The 22,288-nt window shown below is 41.5% G+C and overlaps 2 protein-coding genes across 11 annotated transcripts in view; both read right to left on the reverse strand.

Annotated features, from left to right (window-relative positions):
• The window catches only part of LOC143345562 (uncharacterized), a 100,587-nt gene that overhangs the window by 17,947 nt on the left and 60,352 nt on the right, over nucleotides 1-22,288 (reverse strand). The window contains exon 5 of one of the 10 annotated variants that reach the window (XM_076772843.1): nucleotides 1,641-3,777. The exons of 3 other annotated variants lie outside the window; for them this stretch is intronic. In XM_076772843.1, coding sequence (XP_076628958.1) covers nucleotides 2,460-3,777 — 1,318 coding nt within the window. In that variant the 3' untranslated portion in view covers nucleotides 1,641-2,459. Of the gene's footprint in view, nucleotides 1-1,640; nucleotides 3,778-3,809; nucleotides 6,339-6,417; nucleotides 9,193-14,100; nucleotides 16,735-16,812; nucleotides 19,155-19,187; nucleotides 22,014-22,288 lie in introns of those variants that run through there. 6 more of the 10 variants (XM_076772830.1, XM_076772847.1, XM_076772854.1 and 3 more) reach the window with 6 other exon arrangements.
• On the reverse strand, nucleotides 9,210-13,680 carry LOC143345625 (uncharacterized). The gene is made up of 5 exons (XM_076772971.1): nucleotides 13,664-13,680; nucleotides 12,597-13,563; nucleotides 11,612-11,679; nucleotides 10,826-11,222; nucleotides 9,210-10,587 (listed from the first exon to the last, which is right to left on the reverse strand). Exons 1-5 carry the CDS (start codon nucleotides 13,678-13,680, stop codon nucleotides 9,970-9,972), a joined length of 2,067 nt encoding a protein of 688 aa, XP_076629086.1. The 3' UTR covers nucleotides 9,210-9,969.

The following is a 22,288-nucleotide window of genomic DNA, read 5'->3' on the forward strand; positions in this document are numbered from 1 at the left end:
TTCTTGTGCTGCGTCAACACGTGCTGGTCCAGATTCTCTTTGGTGACCAGTCTCCTGTGACACACGGAACATTCGTACTTGGCTTTGTAATGGGCGTGCTTTTGGTGGGTGTACAGGCTGTGACTGTTTCGACAGGTTTTCCCGCACACGTCGCATATCACGGGTGGTTCTCGATGATTGAGACGCGTGTGAGTGGTCAGATCGCCCTTGATCTTGAACTCTTTGCCACACAGCTCGCAGGAGAACTCGTAGCGATGGGTGTGCTTGCGCACAAAGTGGGAACGCAGCGTCTCTTTGCGGGAGCAAATCAGACCGCAGATCATGCAAGCGAACTTTCGTTTGCTGGTGAACTTGCTCTTGCCGAATCCTTCGTGGTTTTGGGCCAAGTGGGCGATCATGGTCGACCTCTTGTTGCACCTGAAGTCGCAGCTCATGCACGACAAAGCCTCCTGTTTCTGAGAGACTAACTCCATGAACGGGACGTCCGTCGCGGCTGAATCTTTCTTGCTTTGTTTCTCGTGTATCAGCTTGTGCCGTTTGAGCAAGTATTTCTTTTTAAACTGTTTGTGACAGACGTCGCAGGCAGGCAGAGCTCTAAAGTTTTTCTCGAGCAACGGATCCGATTCTTTCGTCGTTGCTTTCGATTCAGCTGGTTCCTGCCTAAAACAGGAAAACGATTAACGTTTATTAGAGTTCCAACGTGACGGTACTCGATGTAGCTGATTACTTACATTCAAAGTTAAAAGTCATCGTGAGTTTGGTATAAGACGGTCATAAAACTATCACACGGTCATTATTATTACGACAAAAGTAAATTGATAATTCGTGGAGGGTGACAAAAATCATGGTAAAAATTTTTATTTTAAGATAAATGGTATAACAAGTAAATAATAGATAACATAGTTTTAGAAGATGGAAATTTGTTTACCGTTTATTGCACGAAATACTGGTACGCAATAATTATACTTTGCACTATCTATTTTGTTTTATTAAACTTTATGATTGATCTCTTTTAATAATACTTTTCTAAACCCTTACGATAAACTTGTCGCGCTTTGTTCGAGAACCAAAGCTTATTCTTCTTCAATTTGTCCTGAAAGATGTTGATCTATTTTCAAGAATTGTTTATAATTTTTATGTTTTTAATTAAGAAATTTCAATGGAGTTGTTGTTTTGGTTAGATGGAAAAATGACATTATGCAATGTATTTTTAACTATTATCATCAATGGTGCAATCAAGCGGCAAATACCCATAATAGAGGCAATCGTATCTCTTTATGGCACTTCAAGGTTGCACAATTATTGATTAATTGTTAAAGAAGAACTTGCTGGTAAAATCTTCCCAAGATAGTTGTACTGAATTTTCTGAAACATAAAGTCATATAAAAGAATAAATTTAAAATAAGTTCATTACTCGAGACAATACATTTTGCATCATTTATTTTCAAATTCATCGATAAACATGCACATAAACAATAACTCAATCGATAGTACACTTACCTGCATTTAATCGTAAACACTTAAATCAATATTTCTAGATATCTGCATTTAATTTAACTTCTAAGGCACTAAAGTAATAAAACATTCTGTCCAACGTTTTATATTAATTAATTACATTACACAAATTAGAATATTCTCGGTGGCGTCGCAAACCGTTTTATTGGAAATTATTGTTCAGAAGTAAAAGCAAGAATTTTCAATTGGACAATGTTCGTTAAAAATACGTATCTTCTATGAGTTTGTGCTCAAAATATGTTCCTCTAATTTCTTCTTGTATACAATATATTTTACAGTAAATTTTAAGTCGCGCTATTTGTTTGGTAATTGTTGTATTACAAAACTCGTTAATTCATCGAATCTATAGGTATAACGTGATATGAAATTACTTTCCATTCGTGCACCGAAACATGCGTACATGCGAGATTATGCGAAACGTGTGAAAATAATTCTTAAAATTAAAGAGAAAAGAACGTAAGTAACTATCCAAATGTTAAAGATTAAATAATTACACGTTACATGGTATTACATGAACCGATGATCGCTAACAAATCGTTCATGATCGCATTTTTGGAATCCTTTAACACTTTCACCTCTCTGCGTGTATTTATCAACTTATAGCATATATAACGCGTAAATAAAACAGTGTCCCGAAAATAAATCAAGGATGATTCAACGGTTGATTAAATTGATCGGTTTAACATCTCTGGATCATTCTGTGCCAAATTGGACACCTTTTGGAGTAACACGTCCAATTGAAATTTAGATATATTCTAGTTATCTAAATTCCAGAACAATCTGATGCGTTGCTACAAAAAATATTCGATTTGGCACGGAACGACAATCTCTAAAATAAAGAACGAAGCACAAGATTTCTTTTCCGGGAAAATCACGGAAAAGATCCCCCAAGTCTCATCGTCAAAATACACGTCTTACAATCAGTTTGATCGCATTCTCGACGATCATTCCTTCTTCATGAAATCACTGAGAATGTGCTCGATGTGCACCACAGGTAACGGAGGATGCACGCCAGGGTGCGACTTCCTGTGGCAGATCAAGCCAGGCTTTTGCGTGAACGTTTTGCCGCAGATATCACAGATGTACGGACGTTTCCCCGTGTGGATGAGCAAGTGTTGCCTGTAGGCTGTGCGACGAGCGAAAGCTTTGCCGCATATGTGGCAATCGTAGGGCCTGTCGCCGGTGTGGGTCATCATGTGCTGCTTCAGCCGATGATTCTCCGTGAACGATTTGCCACACTCCTCGCAAACGAAGCTCTCCCGCCTCTCGTGTTGCAGAAGTATGTGTTGGTCGAGGTTCTCTTGCGTGACCATGCGTCTCTTGCAAATCTCGCACTCGTACTTGGGCTTGAAGTGCGCCCATTTCTGGTGCACGTACAGAGAGTTACTGTTCGAGCAAGTCTTCCCGCAAACGTCGCAGACTATCGGGCCCTCTTTGTGTTTGAAACGAACGTGCAGCCTCATGTCGCCCTTTACCTTGAACTTCTTCCCGCAGTACTCGCAATCGTACTTGTACTCCGACGCGTGTTTCCGCTCGAGGTGCTCCTTCAGCCTGCGTCGGTTTTGGCACTTGAACTCGCACACGTCGCAGGAATATTCCTCCGGTTCCGTGGTGTATCTGTAGCTGGCCTTGCTTCTGGTCATCCGCTTGGCAGAGTGTTTTCTGCTGATGTGAGAGTGAAGGGTCGACTTGTTGGTGCTCTCGTAGTTGCAGAAGTTGCAGGCGTAGGTCAGATTGTCCACGTCCTTCAGCTCCTGCTCGTCCGTCTTGTGCTCGAGGGCCACGTGCATCTTGAACGCGACCAGGCTGCGGCAGATCTTGAAGCAGACCTTGCACTTGTAACGCTGCGCCTGATCGTGGACGGCGTTCCTGTGACGTTTGAGCATCTGCACCACCGGGAAACAGATGTTGCACTCCTCGCACGCGTACACTTTATTGTCGTCGTTGCAGAGGTCCTCGTTCATCGACGCCTCGTTCGCGTCCTCCTTTTTAATCTTCACTTTGCAAAGACTGTCGGCGGTCGGTGAACGAGACGGTTCCTCGTCCGCCAATAACACCAACGATTCGTCCGTTACTTCCGTATCGTTCTTCAGAACTTCGCTGGACGATCTTGGGATCGATTTCTCGTGTTCTGGGAACTTTGGAGTCTGATTTGCTGGAAGGAAGGCATAGTAGAGGGAACCCTCAACGTCGACGATTTGCCACGGTTGCATCGGAATCGATTCCTTGCCGTAAATAAAACGTCCGTCTCCGTTTAGAATCCTGAAAATCACAGAACAGTCAGTTAGGTATTTTAGAGACTGGTTGCGGGTGTTTTTTATTGGCAAGTGCGATTGTTCTGCGCTGTCCTTTTTACATGTACATATCGCGATCTGCGAATAGTTCCATAGCGTGGGCAATGAAAGAACCTAAAGTATGGCTTCCGGGGCTGTTCAATTTTTGGCGAGCAATGGTATTACGGTGTGCGTTCAAACCGCGATTTAAATTCTAAAATTAATATCGGACACGTTACATAAAATCAGGTATGCAAATGAATAACACGGCTGAATGACAATTCCTCGCAAGTTATTTTCGACTGAAAAGATGTTTTTGTATTTCTATAAACGTTAACAACGTCGATAAAAACGAAGAGCAAAGTGGTTACTTTGTTTTTACATATGATTCAACGTAAATAGAATCTGAACGAAGATTCAAACGTGGATGTTCCGAAAGTACTACATGGTGCTTGCGTACAATGATACTTTCCGTATAAATCTTGATATTCGTGTGAGCGATAATATGTTAGTGCTGCTAGCATACTAAAAAATAATACGGCCAATAAACTATAACGTAAACGTAATACCTTACGAGCAACTTATATATTTCTTTACAGTAACTGTTTCCTTAATCGCTAGAGAGAATTAATAAAAAAGATCAGCTATGTATTAATTACAAACGAACAGTTCAATTGTACTTCTGTTCCGAGACACTGCGATTCGTTTCGTGAATCTCAATTGTTCATGACGTCGTTCAGTATGTGATCGATGAAAACTTTCGGGAGGGGAGGGTGCGAGCCAGGATGAGACTTTCTGTGACTGATCAGTCCAGGCTTCTGGGTGAACGCCTTGCCGCAAATGTCGCAAACGTACGGTCTGATGCCAGTGTGAATGAGTAAATGCTGCTTCAGGGCCGTTCTACGCGCGAACGATTTGTTGCAGATCGTGCAAGTGTATGGTTTGTCGCCTGTGTGGATTCTCATGTGTACTTTCAGTCTGCTGTTCCTGGAGAATGTTTTCCCGCACTCCTCGCAAACGACGTTCTCCCTTTTCTCGTGCTGCTTGATCATGTGCTCGTTCAGGTTCTCCTGGGTGACCATTCGCCTCTTGCACACCTGGCACTCGTACTTGGCCTTGTAGTGGGCGAACTTTTGGTGCACGTAGAGGGAATTGCTGTTGGAGCAGGTCTTACCGCAAACGTCGCATATAACCGGTTGCTCCTTGTGACTGAAGCGAATGTGATTCGTCAGGTCGCCCTTGACTTTGAATTTCTTGCCGCAGGTCTCGCAGGAGAACTTGAAATCGTCCGTGTGCTTCCTGGCCGCGTGGACCTTCAGCTCGTACTTATTCTTGTTCTTGTAGTCGCATTGATTGCAGTAAAACAATTTCGGTAGTCCATCCGCTGTACAGTGTCTCGTCACTCTGTGCTTCCTGTTGATGTGCGAGTACAGGGACGACTTTTTGGTGGTCTTGAACGTGCACTCGTTGCACGAATACACCTCGGTGTCGTCCTTGTGCTGGCGCTTGTGGGAATACAAAGCTCTCTTCTCCGAGCATCTGAAATCGCAGAGGTTGCAGCACAGTTCCTCCGTGGGTTTCTTGCTTTGTTTCTTGCTGGTACGAGTGGTCATCGAGGGCTCCTTCTTGCACTCGAACTCGGAGGACGTACACAAAATGATGGAATCTTTAATGTCGATCTTGCTCTCCTGCAGACACGTTTCTTCCCAGTCTTCTTTCCCCGAGGAATCGTCGTCGCACTTCGCCATCTTGGACTTCTTTTTCGAAGAGATTTCAATGTCCTCGATCTTCCGATGATTCCGAACCACGTGGGACACCAGAGTTCTGCTTCTCTTGCACGTGAAATCGCACGAATCGCATCTGAAGCACATCGCCTTCGCGTCCCTGTGACTCTTCATATGCTTCCTCAAACTCGACTGGTTCTCGCACTCGTAACTACAGATCGCGCACGAAATTTTCGGTAGAACTTCTTTGGAAACTGCTGGCTTGTGTTTCTTGCGGACGTGCAACGTCAGCGCGGACTGTTTACTGCAACCAAAATCGCAGAAATTGCACGAGTGTTTGCGTTTCTCCGTTGGTTTCTGCGACTGCACTTTTCTATTCTGTTTTCTGGGCATCGATCTCGAAGAGAGGGCGTGCTTGTAGCTCAGACGTTTCTTGCAGAGCCAAGAGGTCATCTTGTGGGACGTTTTGTGTCGGTTCAGCATGCTCTCCGTAGGAAACTTTACCCCGCACTTATCACAAGAAAAAAAGTCAATGGCCACTTCGCACAAGTGCATCAAAGAGTTTACGTATCGGTTCATTTCGTCGTTCGTCTTCTGGACGTTGTGTTGATCCTCGGTCTCTTCGACCTTCACGGATAGCAGAGGAGCGACCATCTTGGTACTTTCTTCGGACTTCGGTGGATCATTTAACGCGGGTACCAACAAGTAATGCAATTTACCGCTAGGATCGACGTGTTGGCAAAGTTGCATCGGCATGGAATCATTCCCAATGATGAATCGACCGGAAGTATCCGTAGTTAAGATCTTCTTGTCGCAGACCCGTCCTCTAAAACATAGGGAAAAATTATGATTAATATCGGAAGACATTGCGTTGCGATTAGGTACACAGGCATTACTTACTGCAGATCTAAGACGTCTTTACAGATTTCTATGCGATTGTGTCTGAATAATAAGTTTACAAATTTGGTTTCGATTAGCTTTTATTCTGCACTATACTTTTGCATGGTATACTTCTTTATTGCTGTCTTCCTACCTATCGTTCTGTGTGAATTGTAATTATAATTCGAACATATAAATAGTACATGTACGAACCTGTAGTCGGTATAAAACGCTTGTGAAACATTAAAAAATTATAAATTAGAAACGGTGAGATCCTGTAAAGAACGATGGAGTATATACAAAAATGGATGAGAAAATAAATATAAAAATAGTTGTACTACACAATGTTTCGTTTGAAAATTGATCGTCCCATGTATAATACGCATAATCGCATTTATGTACAGCTCGCTTCAGGAGTTTCTACAGATACTTAATTCTACTTACTCTATTCGTGTTATAAAATACTGCGTTATTATATCCTAGTTAGGTGTATTTTTTATTTTAACGTTTCGTATAAAAGTTGATGTTTTAAAGAAACATTACATGTTAGACGTCACTTTGTTATAAACAGTTTTTGACTTTGGAAGTCATTTTGCAAATATATACAGTAGATATGCATAGAATACACTGTTTTTAAACGTTGATACCTGAATCCACATTTTTCACCTTGCACCAGATTCACTCGATTCTAAAAATTATTACAAGTTTTTATTTAAAAAAGAAATAACAGTAACCTCCAAATGCCCTAAGCATCTCCGTCTAAAAAAATCATGTCCATAAAGCAAGAAGTTCACACTATTAATGCCCAGCAGTTTTTTTGTAAATGATACATTTTTAATTATAAAGGCGATCTTAATGTTTTTCATTGAAAACTTACAGATTTGTTTATATAATATGAAAACAACTATTAAGACAAATCTGTGAACATGATATAATAATGTTCGAGGTCACGCGTGGTATAGAATAAAATAAGTAATGATTAAACTTCGAAATTAGTGCATCTATGGCGTATACAAATATAAAAAAACATGTGCAAAATATATAAATTATGTTCTGCACACATTGTTCGATGTTTTCGTATACTACCATGTATCATAAATGCATAAAATCCTCAGTTTAATAACGGGGAAATAGTACGCATTGGAAATGAAGTTAGGTCTGGATGCAGCATACTATGATTTAGTATGACCGTGAATATCAGTGTATTATACGTTCTCACAGGATGTAAACAAACCTATAGCTTCGTTAGTGGAAAAGAATGATGGTTACCTTATTAATTAAAAATATGTAGGAAATATGGAAGATTGCAGTAAGCTACCCCTACCTTTTTTGTTTCTGATTTTGACTCATACAATCGATTCACAAGTAACGTAATGAAAACACTGTGTGCCACGCCCAAAACACATTAACTTTTATTCGAAATATTTCATAATCGTGCATCGATAAAATGAACACGCTCCATGTAAGAATAACTCGAGTCTATACTCGATCGTAGATCATAGCTTCGGTGGAATGTAATGGCACGATGTCAAAGTACAGGAATGAGCAAAGGGACGTCACAAGTTTCTTTAATGTCTACTCAGCGTTAAGAAGAAACCTCTGCTTGAAGTCCAGCCGCGACGTCTACATCCGAATCAACGATACTCTTGTTCTTTCCAAGGGGCATAGGTGGCGAAGACAGGTGGGCATCAGGGTGTTTTCTTCGATGTTCTATCATGTAATATTTTCTCTTGAACGAGTGTCCACAGAGATCGCAGATGTGTGGTCTCTCCGCCGAGTGAGTCAGTAGATGCGTGTTCCTCATGGTCGACGTACGAAAGTTCTTCTTGCAAATATGGCAGGTGTACGGTTTGACGCCTGTATGGGTGGTCATGTGTGTCGCTAAATATCTCTTGGAAGCGAACACCTTCCCGCATTCCTTGCACTCGTACGTTCTGCTGTGCTGCTGCATGTGATTCCCCAGATTTTCCTGCGTCAGAAGCCTCTTGTTGCAGACGCTGCACTGGAACTTGTACTCGTTCAAGTGGGCCACTTTCCTGTGCTTGTACAGCGAATAGTTGCTCGTGTAGAACTTTCCACAGATGTCACACATGTGCTGGGAGCTGCCGTGGGTGCCGATATGGAACTTTAAGTCCCACTCCATTTTGAAACGTTTCCCGCAGTGCTCGCAAGCGAACTTGTAATCGTCCGTGTGTCGCCTGATGTAATGGGACTTCAAATTGTTCTTCGTTTTGGTACGATAGTCACACTTGTCGCAACAGTGCAACAGGCTCGTGTCTACCTCCTGGTGAACCAGTCTGTGAGCCTTCAAGTCGCACTTGTACTTGAACGTTTTGTCGCAGGTTGCACACTTGAAGGGTCGATGGAAGCTGTGCTTGCTGGTGATGTGGCGCAGGATTTTGCTTTTCTGCTCGAACACCGACTGGCAAATGTCACAGGTGTAAGTACCGTCGTGACGTTTTTTGTAAAGATCGTCTCGTTGCGCTGTGTTCTGTTCCTTATTTTGTAACTCGGTCGAGTAATTGTTTTCTTCGTTGTTCGATAGCGTTCTTCGACTCGTTAGGTGTCTCGATAACAATCTCTCGTTGGTGAACAACTTTTCTTCTTGTAAACTTGAGTGTTCGGACGAGAGCTTTTCTATTTGAGCGTCGCACGAGACTAGGCGTTTATCGTTTTTACGCTTACGATTTTTGGACGCTCGAAACACGATTCTTCGTTGGAAAATGCCTGGTGTTTTACGTGGTACCGTTAATTCGCCAGGGTTGATTTTACTCTTCTGACTTAAATGCTGCGTCGATCTCCTAAAACACGAATGAAACGAGTCAGTAAAGGAAGCTCGATCTACGCCGTTTCCAGCATATTAAGTTAAAGAATACTGCAAAATACATCGAAGCGTTTACTTTCTCCTCCGATCGAAGAAAAACAATTTACAAAACGTGCGACACAAACTTCTGGTACCTCGAGATGCATGAACAAAAACGAATCGATTAAATACATTTAATAAACAGAACTGGCACGGAACGTTGAGAAGAATAGGCGATCACCCTGATAATCCATACGTCAAGCTGTTCCTTTTTTTCAACGAGGAGTGGTTGTCATAAATAATTTCAATAGCAAATTTAAAACAGGCCATAGCAAGTATTGTGGAAGTAAATGCTATTGCATTTATTTCCTCGTAAAGTACATCATCATTAACTATCTCTCGACAAGTGCCTATTTAAAGTCAACTTAAGTACATAACCGTGTCAATGAACTAAAACTTACATCGTATCAACATTGGTTATAAAATTATGAAAAACCTGATAACAATTCGGTAAGGTCTCTGAATAAAATCCAATTCGTTTCGACGTAAGAATATCGAAAAAAATAATAAATTAAAGTAAGCTTAACAGCTTCGAGTAAACTCAGGCTCGCAATGTAATGTGCGATAAATGTTTTCTTTTTCACCGAGTAAAGTCTATCTCTCTGCAAGTTCTCCTCGTAATCACAATGTATATTTCTCTTTTATCGAAGAAAAGTTTCGTTCCCTGTGATCTTTTCCTCGAACAAAGAGTCTAAAAGGATTCACTCGTAATTTCTCACGCGTCGTCTTTTACTTTGATGCTGTTTCGCGTTATGCTATTGATAATGTTCGTTATGGACACGGATGGCGGGGATTCCGTGGCGTCTGGGTGTCTCTTCTTCCAGTGAACACATAGGGCTGGACGTTGGGTGAAGCTGCGGCCGCATATCGTGCAAACGTACGGCCTGACACCCGAATGAGTCAGAAGATGCACCTTTCTGCTGGTTGCACTCGCGAACGCTTTGAAGCAAATGTGACAGGAATACGACTTCTCCCCCGTGTGGGTCCGAATGTGCTTCCTGAGGGCGGTCTTGCGCGTCAATTGCATCCCGCATTCCTCGCATATGTACTTCCGGTCGTGCTGTTGAACGTGGCTGTCCAAGTTCTTCTGAGTCTGCAGCCTCTTCTTGCATATCGGGCACGGGAACCTGGCGTCTTTCACTGTGTGATTGTGATTCTTGTGGAAGTAGAGGGAAATCTTGTTCGCCACTTTGGTGCCGCACACGTCGCAAATGCACGGCTCCCCGTCGTGGGTGACCATGTGTTTCATGAAATCGGCTTTTATGCGAAACTTCCGGTCGCACTTGCCGCAGGGGAAAGGGAAACTGATGGTATGTTTACGCATAATATGAACCTGTAATCGAAATTGCCACGCTGAAAACTTCTGACAGGACGTTCATTCTAAGAAAAGAACTCTAGAGCTACGTTCCAAATGGTAATTCGAAATTATCAAGTAAACTTTCATGACTTAAACTGTACGAGGAACTGTGCCAATTTTTTTTATTTACTATCAGTGAAACAACGAGGATATTTTAGCATAACTGAAGAAAGACTGAAGTACTAGAAGGAGAAGCAATACGAGGGTGACTCACCTGCAAGTAGGAGGAGTGAACAGTCGTAAAGTCACAGTACTGGCAATTGTGCAAAAGCGCCTCTCCGTGTATAGTCAGTTTATGTCTCGTTAAAGTTCTTTTATGTTTATACTTTCTCGAGCACAGCTCGCATTGGAAACTATTGGAATTATTGTGTTTCATCATGTGTCTCTTATAATTTTTCACGTAGATGGTAACTTTACAGATATCACAGTAGATTTGTTCGAGCTTCACTGTTTCTTCACAATTTTCACTTTTTCCCCGTTGGGAAACTTCCACCTTCGGCTTCTTCGTCGCCGTGTTATTCGGCGATCTTTTCGTGGGCGGTGTCGCAGTTTTCGGCGACGTTTTGACTAGAACTCTTTTTTTCACCGTCCTCTTCTTCGGTGTTTGTGACCTAAACAGCCGGAATTATAGTTTAAATCTATGGGCACATACTTTGATTCTTCTGCTTTACAACGCGCAAAGAAAAGAAAAGTTTCGCAAACGCATGTTCCGATTGAAGTATTTTCGATCAATAAAAACAGAGTACAGTCATAGCATATGTGTAATACTAATATTTAAATAAGGCGAAGAGGATGCAGCAAACAGTATTACGTATTTTTATATTATTCTAAATCTTAAGTAGTACTTTAACAGTTTTCTTATATCATTATTATTAATTCTTTATTAATTGCAAATAAGAGAAAATTATTCAAACTACGAGAAACACAGATCGAAGCTTTAGTTCCTATTTTTCATTTTATTACTAATAAATCGTGTGATTGTTGCATTTTCTGTACGTACGTGTTTATGCTTTTACTGTAGCATTCACAAAATGATATTACGAGAGCGACGCCTTGAAAAATGCCGACCTGGAAATTCCAGAAATAATATTACACATAATTCCGATACACTGTTTTCTACTTTAAATTGTAATACTTACACGTATGGATTGTAAGCTGCTTTCAATTTATCGTGTCGTGATGAGAACTTGTGCAAATTTATAAAAAGAAAACACTAGATATACAAATTGTACACTTTCTGTAATGTTAGAAGTGATTCGATTTTTATGTGTGGCTATATGTTTATTTATATTCCTTATACAATAAAAATTCTCTCAGAAATTAAGGTTCCTCCACTCGTAATAATTACAATCTTTCTCGTTTCCGCGGTAAATAGAATCTTACACACGTTTTAACATGAATTTTATAAAGTATTGTATGTAATTGTATTAAATTTAGAAATCATTCTACATCTATCGAAGATTGAAGTACCCTTTAAATATTACTTTCGCCCCGTAATGTAGCAGAGAGTCCCGTTTCCAATACGATCAACATGCAATTAGTAATTTCGTATTGCTTGTTATAAAGCGTTGCAAAGTGTTTTCTTGAAACCACTATCACAATTAGGTGCAACCTTCTTTTATAGTATACAAACTCGTTGGAACACGACACAGTACTCTTGCCAGACGATCCTCGGTGATTGGAAGCGGAACTCCTCGAACTCTTTTGAATGGAATGTTACATGAAAAGAATCTTGTCGTCCGTAACACTGTCCAAGAAAACAGTTCCCAACGTTTTACACGGGACACCCTCCGCGCACGACACGGGGCAATGATCCGCGGTTTTAGTCACACTTATTTTATAATACTAGAAAAAAGATATCGGCAGCGTCGCCGTGTCGCATACAGTATTTAAAAACAAAGAGAGAAAAAAAAAAGTAATAAGAAAAACTGAGTCTCCTGGGCGGTTCAGTCTTTGTGTATCGTCTTGTGTTTGAGGAAGGAGGCCTTGTACTTGAATATCGCCGCACATTTGTCGCACTTGTAACTGAGCAAGTGGCGTTTCAGGTGTCTGTGAAGCACTCTCCAATTACGGAAACGCCATTTACATTTTGGACATTTGTACGTGGTCGGTGTGACCTTCTTGTTCGATCGCCTCACTATCTGATTGGGCTTGGAGCACTCGGACGCCTCCTGTTCGCCCTTGACGTCCGCGCAGTCCTCGACTTTGCAAGAAAAGCTGTTGCTCGGTTTGTGCAACGATCGATTGTGAAGTCGAAGGAAGTACTCGTTTTGGAAGGCTGAGCCGCAATTCTCGCAGAGACACGGCGCCACGACGTGCTGTCGCATGTGCCTGGTCAGGTCGGCGTTCAGCTTGAACAGTTTCGAGCAATACTGGCACTTGAACGGGAAGTACTTTGTGTGCTTTCTGATTTGGTGTCGTTTCAGGCTGTGCTTCCGGTTCGACATGAAGTCGCAGTCGGTGCACTTGTACACTTTGCAGTTGCGCTCGTGCAGCTCCATGTGCAGCTGCAGGGTCCTCTTGGTCTTCAATCGTCGATGGCAGATCGTGCACTCGAAATTACGCGCGTGATTGTGGCTCTCCAGGTGTCTACGCAGATAGTAAGGTGCCACGAAAGCCTTGGTGCAATACTCGCATACGAACGACTTCCGGAAATGCACGTTCTGATTCGCTGGCAATTTATGTGACCCTTTCTCGTCGATCAACCCTTGAAACGGGTGCTGAACGTACGCGTCGGGATGGTCGGGGGCCTCCTCGTCGGGCAATTCGTTGGACGTTTCGTCGGGTAACTCGTCGGGCAATTCCGTTTTAATCTCGATCTCCGAGGCCTCTTCTTTCTCTTCTTTCTCTCGCTTGACGGTATCCGCGTTGTGATTAATAGGCAGAAGAAAATATTTGTCGACGTTGTGCACCACGAGATAGGTTTGCTCGAGTGGATCGCGTACGGTTGACCTAAAAATACAAAGAATATTCGTCAATTGTATGAATGATGCAAGCCTCGCGAGCGATTCGTTTGCTTTTGGACGAACAAATACTGATTTTTATAACGTACAAGTATTTCTTTCCCATCGATCACTTGCTTTCATGTTCGTTTTGGTAGAACACGCGACGATACATGTGTGATTATGTTCGCGTGTAATCATTGAAAATTTAAAGAAACAATTTGCCGCTGTTGCATCCGGAGGTGTCGGATGCTTGATAAAGAAAAAAGAAAATATTGCGCTAGTTGACTTCCAATGCATGCAGTAGTAACGAAATTTTATATATTTTCTTATGCACTCAGATAAAATACATTGTTTTGTATAAACTAAAAAAAAAGTAGAAAAGAAACCGAAGAAATTGCACTTTGCCGTGTACCAATTGGTACTTTGTTATTTTCAACTTAAAAGCAACAGTAATAAATTAACGCTACGTTAAATATTAATTTGTGTGATTATCCTCCATCGAAAAGTTGTATGTTCTTTTGTACAATATTAATAATACAGTCCGTAAGATCTAAAATATCTGCTGTAATATTATATATGTATACATATATTTCTTTCTTCAAATTTACAGGTGATATAAACTTTTTTTTCCGTAATAATATGATAATTTATATTACATTTCTATATGATTCTTATATTTATATATAAAAGCTGTTCCTTCGCAAACAGATTTACGAATTATTGATCTTCTTTCCTCGAATTGTAGTATAATATCGAACTATCACCAATTCGCTTTAAACTTTACAATTCCTAATCCTATCGGTTTCCATCCCCCGTTAATTATATTTTTTTGGACTAGCTGCAACAATTTTATCGATTGCACGCTTCGTACCAAGAAAAGATAGTTAAATCAAAAACAATATTAATATACGTTAACGCTACGTTTATTTCTGCCATTTCGATTGCTCAAAGCCACCTTTCGAATTGTAAATCTACCTAACGTGATACCCGAGTGACTTCGAGCAATCAGTTTATTTTGACCCGACTACAGTTACATCGAAACAGACTTGGACAATTTGATTCACGAATAATAAATAAAAATATTTGTTATTTATAAACAAAATTTGCCCCAACCCCGCGCTAAAGCGAGTGGAAACCTTGGAAATTCATTGAGATATCATTAGTTTCATTTTCGCAAGTAAGAACGTTGGGAACTGTACACGTGTTTCAACGGCGAACGTTGATGATCTACCACGAAAATGAAACGTATTTACAACTAAATCGTTTTACTGTATAGCAACAAAGTTATACATTTAATGTTTAACTATCGAATTGTTATTCTCCAGTTTATCCATACTTTGGTAAAAACATTCACTTCGCTTGATTTCATTACTTTGGAAAGAAAGATTGACTTTTAAAAGTACCGCTTATAGCTTCGTATCTTTCGTTATAATTTCTTCAGAACACCACCATCGTTCGATGATGAACTGATATCATAAATGGACAGTGCAATTTAACAAGAAAATAACAACAACTAAAAATTTGTATTTTTTCGTAGCCTTTGTAATTTTTATAAAGATCTATATCATTAAACAAATCTAAAAACGTCCAAATTTATGTCGATTTGTTCAAGATATGATCAATAATCATTTTTCACGAAGTTATCTCAAAGATAAATTCGTTTCTATCGATGAGTAAGTTTCTCAAGCTGTTCCGAAACAGACCCTAGCTACCACGTAAAATAAAAACAGCTTTCCAATGATAAGATAATTAACTTTGAAACGCAATTTGATAAAATACATATCGACGTCACGATATGAACAATACGCATTCAGATCAACAGCGTAACCGTGCACGGGGCAACGAAACGATAGAAACTTCTCTAAAGTTCGAAACATAACAATTTAATGTTACGCTTGATCGATACATCCGAACAATTCGTCGACGTGGATAAATTCAAACTGGGTAACGAAAGCTTCTCATCGGGCAGCTCTTAGCGTGTTACATGACAAAACGTATAAAAGTATCTCGCGATAAACCGTCACCCAGATTGACTCGTTACTTGGAGCTCTTGTTCACGATGATCTTGTCCTGGACACCGTGCAGCAGATTCGTGATCTTGATAGGCGGGGGCGGCGGATGGATGCCAGGATGCTTCCTCCGGTGCAGCATCATCGGTGACCTCTGGGTGAAGCTCTGGCCGCAAATGTCGCAGATGTAGGGCCGTTCGCCGACGTGGGTCAACAGATGAATCTTCTGGGAGCTGAGGCAGCCGAACGTTTTGCCGCAAATCGCGCACAAATACGACTTTTCACCCGAATGAGTCCTTAAATGCTTCGTGAGACCGTACTTGGTCTTGAATTCCATTCCGCATTGCTCGCAGACGTACTTGATCTTGTGGAGTTCCGTGTGGCTTTCCAGATTCTTCTGTGTCTTGAATTTCTTGTTGCAGGTCTGGCACTGAAACTTCTTCACCTTCGTCTTGTGTTTGTAGTACTTGTGGAAGTACAGCGAGCTCTTGCTGGGATAAGACGAGCCGCAGATGTCGCACACGCACGATTCCGTATCGTGATCCTTCACGTGGGTGGTGTAGTCGGACTGCACCTTGAACATCTTGCCGCACTGCTCGCATTTGTAATTGTAGTCCTCCGTGTGCTTGCGTATGTAGTGTATCTTCAAGTAGGGTTTCGTTCGCGCTTTGAAGTCGCAGAGGTTGCACTTGTGCCAGGTGACGGGCTCGTAGTGTATCTCCATGTGTCGCGCCAGATGGGCGCTGGTCTTGAACCCCTTCGAGCATATCTCGCATTTGTGGGGTCGTGAGTTGCTGTGCTTGTACATGTGCCTCGTGTGCTTGCTCTTACGATCGAACGAGGCGTAGCATATCTCGCAGGTGTGAACCTTCTTCTTCAACTTCTCGGACTTGAACTTCTCTTCCACCTGTTTTTTTCTGAAGTCTAACGGCGCGTCGTCCAGGTCGTCGAACTGATCGTCGATGGCATTATCCTTAACGTTCTCCGCGGATTGGCTCGTGGACGACCTCGACGCCGTGTCCGCTTTCGACGTTACCGTAGTATTCGCCTCTTCGCCTGGTGCCGGTTCCTTCATCATGTACACGCTCAGCGACGTCGGTATCCGAAAGTAATTATCTTCTAGTTTCACTATCAGAAAAGTCGGAGCGAGTGGGTCTAGCGCGTTGTACCTAAAAAATCATAAAACTAGTCAGTCGATTTGGTTCAAATCACATTTTGCGTAAAATATGTGTTTTGTTTTTTTGCTAACCGCGCATACGAGCATGCACTGGCGTGTGTCGGGTATAAAACTGGCGAACCTTTTATGAAAACTCGTCTCTATAAGAAACTAGTTTCGTTTATAGGCATCATTTAACACTGTGGCATTGAACTTACGCATAAGTACGCTGCAGGGGGGAAAAAACATCTAATTATTTCTAGAAACAAAAGTCGAGGAAAAGCGAAATGATAATGATCGATCACTTATAGCTATATAAATGTGATATTTATAATAAGTCTATAATCTAAATAATAAAAACAACTTAAAAATAATTTTTCTTCCTCTATCTATAACATGTATTTTTTAATCGTTCACAATTATATGTTTCTTGGTAATATCCAGTGGTAGAAACTTTTTCTTCGTCCAGGAAACAGTTCTTCAATTAAACGCTAACTACGTGCACAAAATCTTAATATTTCAAACCGTGATATACTTAGAATACAGAAGTCTTTATTTCGTTGTTTTTTACAATCAATATGTTATCTTTAAGTTTTATTGTTACTGCTATAATGAGTATAATAGCAAGTGAACTTTTGAAAGCAACTTAACAAATGATTACCTTGTTAATATAGGTTTTAAACTGTAATGTTAAAAATCTTTGTTATTCCAGTTTCGTATAGATATACAAGCGAACCCATTTTCTGCATTTTAGTCATTTTTACAGACAAAACATATGCAGATATATAATTACTTTTGTTTATAATACATTTGAACAGTATAAGTAGCTTATGTACAATCGAATCAGACAGTCCTAAAGACTTTTCGTGAGCTACAATTTTCCCAACTGTTCGCGATATTTTTAAAAATTACTTAACACTTATGGTAAAGCTAAAGTTCGCATGAAAAATAACTGCATATTAAAAATGTCCTCCCGCGTTATCGAACTGTTTAATGTCGTAATATAATTCTTTAAGTTACCGTTCATTGTACGACTATTCCCTGGCCCAACACTCTGTGTACAGTTAATCGTATCATTATTTCTGCAAATATATCAATAAGAATACCTTAAATGTATATAAAACTTATTAATTGCACGAATTTCTCAAAAACGACCATTGAAGCCACCTTCCAGGCACCTAGTTTAACAACCGATCAATGAAATTCCAGGCGAATCACAATTTCGCGTTCAACACGTTGTTCCTGTCGACCTGATCGGTCTGCAGCTTTTGCAGATAGTTCCTGGCTAGGTCAGCGATGTGGGTGTGCTTGGAGTGCATCGGTGGCAGGGGTCCAGGATGCTGTCTTCTGTGCCTGAGTAAACTGGAGCGTTGAGTGAAGTCCTCCTCGCAGATGTCGCATCTGTAAGGCCTGATGCCAGCGTGCGTCAACACGTGTTGATGGAAGTTGCCGCTTTGGTTGAAATTCTTCTGGCACAGAGTGCAGTTGTAAATCTTCGCCTGGCCGTGATAGAACTGCCTGTGGTTGGCCAGCTCGCGCGTGCCACGGAACTCCTTGTTGCAATCCTCGCACTTGAAGCCCTTCTCGTGGAGTCTCAGATGGGTGTCCAGCCTGCTCTGATGGAGGAACTTCTTCCTGCACAAATGGCAGGTGTACTTGTACTTCATTTCTCCGTTTCGTTTCATGTGCCTCCACTCGTGGGTCTTCACGTCCTTCACCTCCTTGCCGCAGAATCGACAGACCCGTAGCTCCGAGTCGTGGGTCCTTTTTATGTGTTGCGTCAAGTCGATCTTCAGCTTGTAGTTGCGACCACAGTGCTCGCAGACGTATTTCGGCTCGTACGCGCTGTGATTGCGTATCTGATGCCTCCTCAGGCTTCCACTGCTTTTGTATTTTACGCGACAGACGTTGCACTCGAAGAAGTAATCGGATCGATGGATCACTTTGTGCTCCTCCAGCTCCTCCGCGGTGTGGTAAGCCTTCTTGCACAAGTCGCACTGATACTGTCTACGATGCACGTAGGCCACGTGAATCTCCACCCTCTCAGGATTGATGAAACGCTTCTCGCAGAACGGACAGGTGTTTCGTATTTCGTCCAGCACCTGATCGACCTCGACTTCGGTCTTTTGCGGTGCCACGTTCTCCGGAGTTTCTACGTTCGCTGGGTATTCCTCTTCCTCTGAAGATTCTACCTTTAGTGGCTTCTGATTTCCTTTGTTGTTTGTTAAAACTTTGGAAACACGAGTGTACGTGATCGGTGGCTTTCCTTGAGATACTTGAGTGGGATCCAACTGCTTACGGTTCGTTGATAGGATTCGATTAGATGTTACGTTCGATGTTTCATCCATTTGGGGTTTCCATTTGCGAACCACTAGTATACGGACAATCGCATTTCGCTTTGGATTTCTTTGCTGTGCGGCGATAGATTCTCCTCTGAAACAAGGATAATACATGTTAGTACGTGAAGAGTGCGCGCGATTCGTTGAAATATATCTAAACTATCGAAACCGGAAATTTCACCGGCAGGAACCCGAGAATAGAGGAAATATTTCATTGTTTGCAATTTAACTTGCGTACACTGTTTGAATTCTTCTTCTGTATTGCATGGAAATACTAACACTGATGTTATCGTTTTCATAACTTTGGAAATATATTAAAAATATAACTTACTTTGCACTGATCAATACACACTTTATTTTATAAACTGTGGAGTTTAAGTGCGAGTACTTCCACGTGAATTATGGCGAACAGTCGTCACCCATTGCTGGCCCGTGAAGTACGCGAATAACATGAAGAACTTAACACATACTTTCAATTTTTTCACAGAATCTTCAGTGCTACGATTGCTTTAAACCATTATGGGAACAGTCGCGCGTTATAAAATACTTGAAGCGCGTAATCACAACATTGTTATTCAATTTCTACCAACATAAAATTCAACTGCATCTACGATAGATACAGATTCAGTTTACTCTTAAATATCAAGCATTTATTAAAGATAGTGATAGGATTTGGAAATGTTTTGGCAAACGTAGGATGAGTAATTTTCAGTCAATTTTATTATGAAAGCATAGTCCATCTAATAAACTGTTCAATGAGTAAGATGTCAATGTTTCGAATGTGCTTTATAAAACAAACATTGACTAATGACTTGTATAGGAATATATGTCCACTATTTTCTCATGTACTGGGCATACATATTTTTAATACAATATGATATACTCTAAGGGACAGTTAAAATGTGGGATAGTATGCTTTTTATATAATTGCTTAGGAAGTCTTGGATTCTCATTTGTACACTCACACGCACGTATCGTAATTAACGTTTTCAAACAAAATCATCGCGAACATAATGTGTATTGCAGACCTTAAAACTGATCGCTGATATAATGAAAAACGAGCTTCTGTCACGGGGCAAGCTTTTTTCTCATTAGCGACAGAATATCAATAAAAATCTAACTAGATATAAAAGACATAAAAAATAACTTATACCGTTTTCGAAACGCCCACCGAAAGCATTTCGATATTTATAAAATACATCTTTCAACAGTTAAGTCGGACAAATGTTTCATAGACGTATACCACTGCAACGTATCTCGTAATTGCTGATGCAATAAAAGGCAAAATTCTTTTTTAACATCTACTGAGCATTTCGTACGAATACGCGACGATTTTACTTATTAAGGTTTTTGCAAAATTTGTTTAGCTATGTCCGCGATTCGCGTTTTGTTGCTAATAGGAGGCAGTGGGCCCGGGTGCGTGTTTCGATGCTTAATGAGACAGTGCCTCTGCGTGAAGTCGTCCCCGCAAATGTCGCATTTGTACGGCCTGATGCCTCCGTGAGTAACGACCACGTGCTTGTGGAAGCTGGTTCTATTGTTGAACTTCTTGTCGCAGATCGTGCACACCATGCTGGGCCCGTGCACCACTTCCTTGTGTACCTTAAGGGCAGAAGGACGGTTGAAGACCTCCTTGCAATGGTTGCACTTGAAGCCCCTCTTGTGCATCAACAGATGGTTGTCCAGGCTGTTGCGCACTTGGAACTTCTTGGGGCAAAGGTGACAACGGAACTGGCAGTCGACCTTTTTGTTGGCCTTCTGGTGTTGATATTCGTGCTCCATCACGTTCTTCACGGACTTGCCGCAGAATCTGCAAACGTGGGTGACGTTCATGTGGATCCGGTCGATGTGAACGGCCAGGTCGCTCTTCAATCTGTAACGCTTGTCGCAGTGGTCGCACACGAACTTCGCTTCTATAGTGCTGTGCACGCGGATCTGATGATTCCTGAGCCCGCACATGCTTTTGTACCTCATACGACAAAATGGACACTCCAGGTAATCCACGCTGTGGGTCTTCATGTGATCCTCGAACGACTCTTTTCGAAAATAAACGAGGTAACACTGTTTGCAACGATACGGTTTCTTGTGATTCCGAAAAACGTGCCTGTCCATCTCCTTCTCGTCTATGAAGCTCTTCTGACAAAATGGGCACACGTTTCGCAGCTTCTCCAGTATCAAATCTACTTCTTCTTTCGGCGTGTCGGGTTCTGGTTCTGCCCTCGGCTCTTGCTCCAGACCCACTTCTTCCGGTTTCTCGCAATTCTTCTTTTTAATCTCAATTTTTGCTTCTTTTTCTCGAGGCTGTTTGGCCTCCACTGTTTTCTCGTTTGCTTGAGCAGGTGTATTACTGGTCGATAGTGGTTCGGTTTTCATCTGCGGCACAGTCCACATTTCGGGTTTCAGCGGCACTGTGACCTTCTTGACCTCGTACGACATCGTGCCATCTTCGTCCTGAATTGGTATCAGAACGGTTTTGATTATGTTGAATCCTGTGTCGTCCATTACCTCGACCGGTACCAACATGTTCCTAATTTCTCTCGTGACTGGATCCCTAACGGGCACTAAAACCGCTTTCTCTGTGTTCACGAAATCTTCTTTAACTATCTGTGGCGTGCAATCGTTGGCGACACCGTTTGGTACTAAATCGTTGTTAACTCTTTTCGCTGCAGAGTGTGGCAAAGAACGATAATTCACTCCTCCTAGATACAAGTCATCGTTCATGTCACTGTCGTCGTCGTCCTCCAGTGTCTTTTCACTACTAACATCATCACAGTTGCTTTCAACGTCGCTACGAACATTACGATCTTCTTCGTCGTCGGAAATAGGAGGAGCCTTAACTTCAACCGGAAACTGATCACTTGTATCCTGATCCAGAACGGGCACTCCGGGGCACACTATAAAATGTGGTTGTGCTGGGTTCTGTATAGCAGGTTTATCGGCGATCTTTGGCACCCTGAAACACCCATTCAGTTAGTTAGTCGCAAGAAAGGATCGACACACGTAAGAAGTAAACAAAAGACAATGAAACTTTAACGTTAAAAAAGAGAAAAAAAAGGACATCGATATACGGAATTACTGTATGTAGGGCCACCTCTGTATCATTCGGGATCTCGTTTATTCGTATATTGCTCTCGATTTTAATTGTTAGTTACATATTGATGAAAGGAATGGAAACATATGGAAGAATATCACAAATGAGCACTAACCAATTTCTGGAAAGGATTTACT

Source organism: Colletes latitarsis, chromosome 9 (genome assembly GCF_051014445.1).
Source record: "Colletes latitarsis isolate SP2378_abdomen chromosome 9, iyColLati1, whole genome shotgun sequence".
Classification (NCBI taxonomy): Eukaryota; Metazoa; Arthropoda; class Insecta; order Hymenoptera; family Colletidae; genus Colletes; species Colletes latitarsis.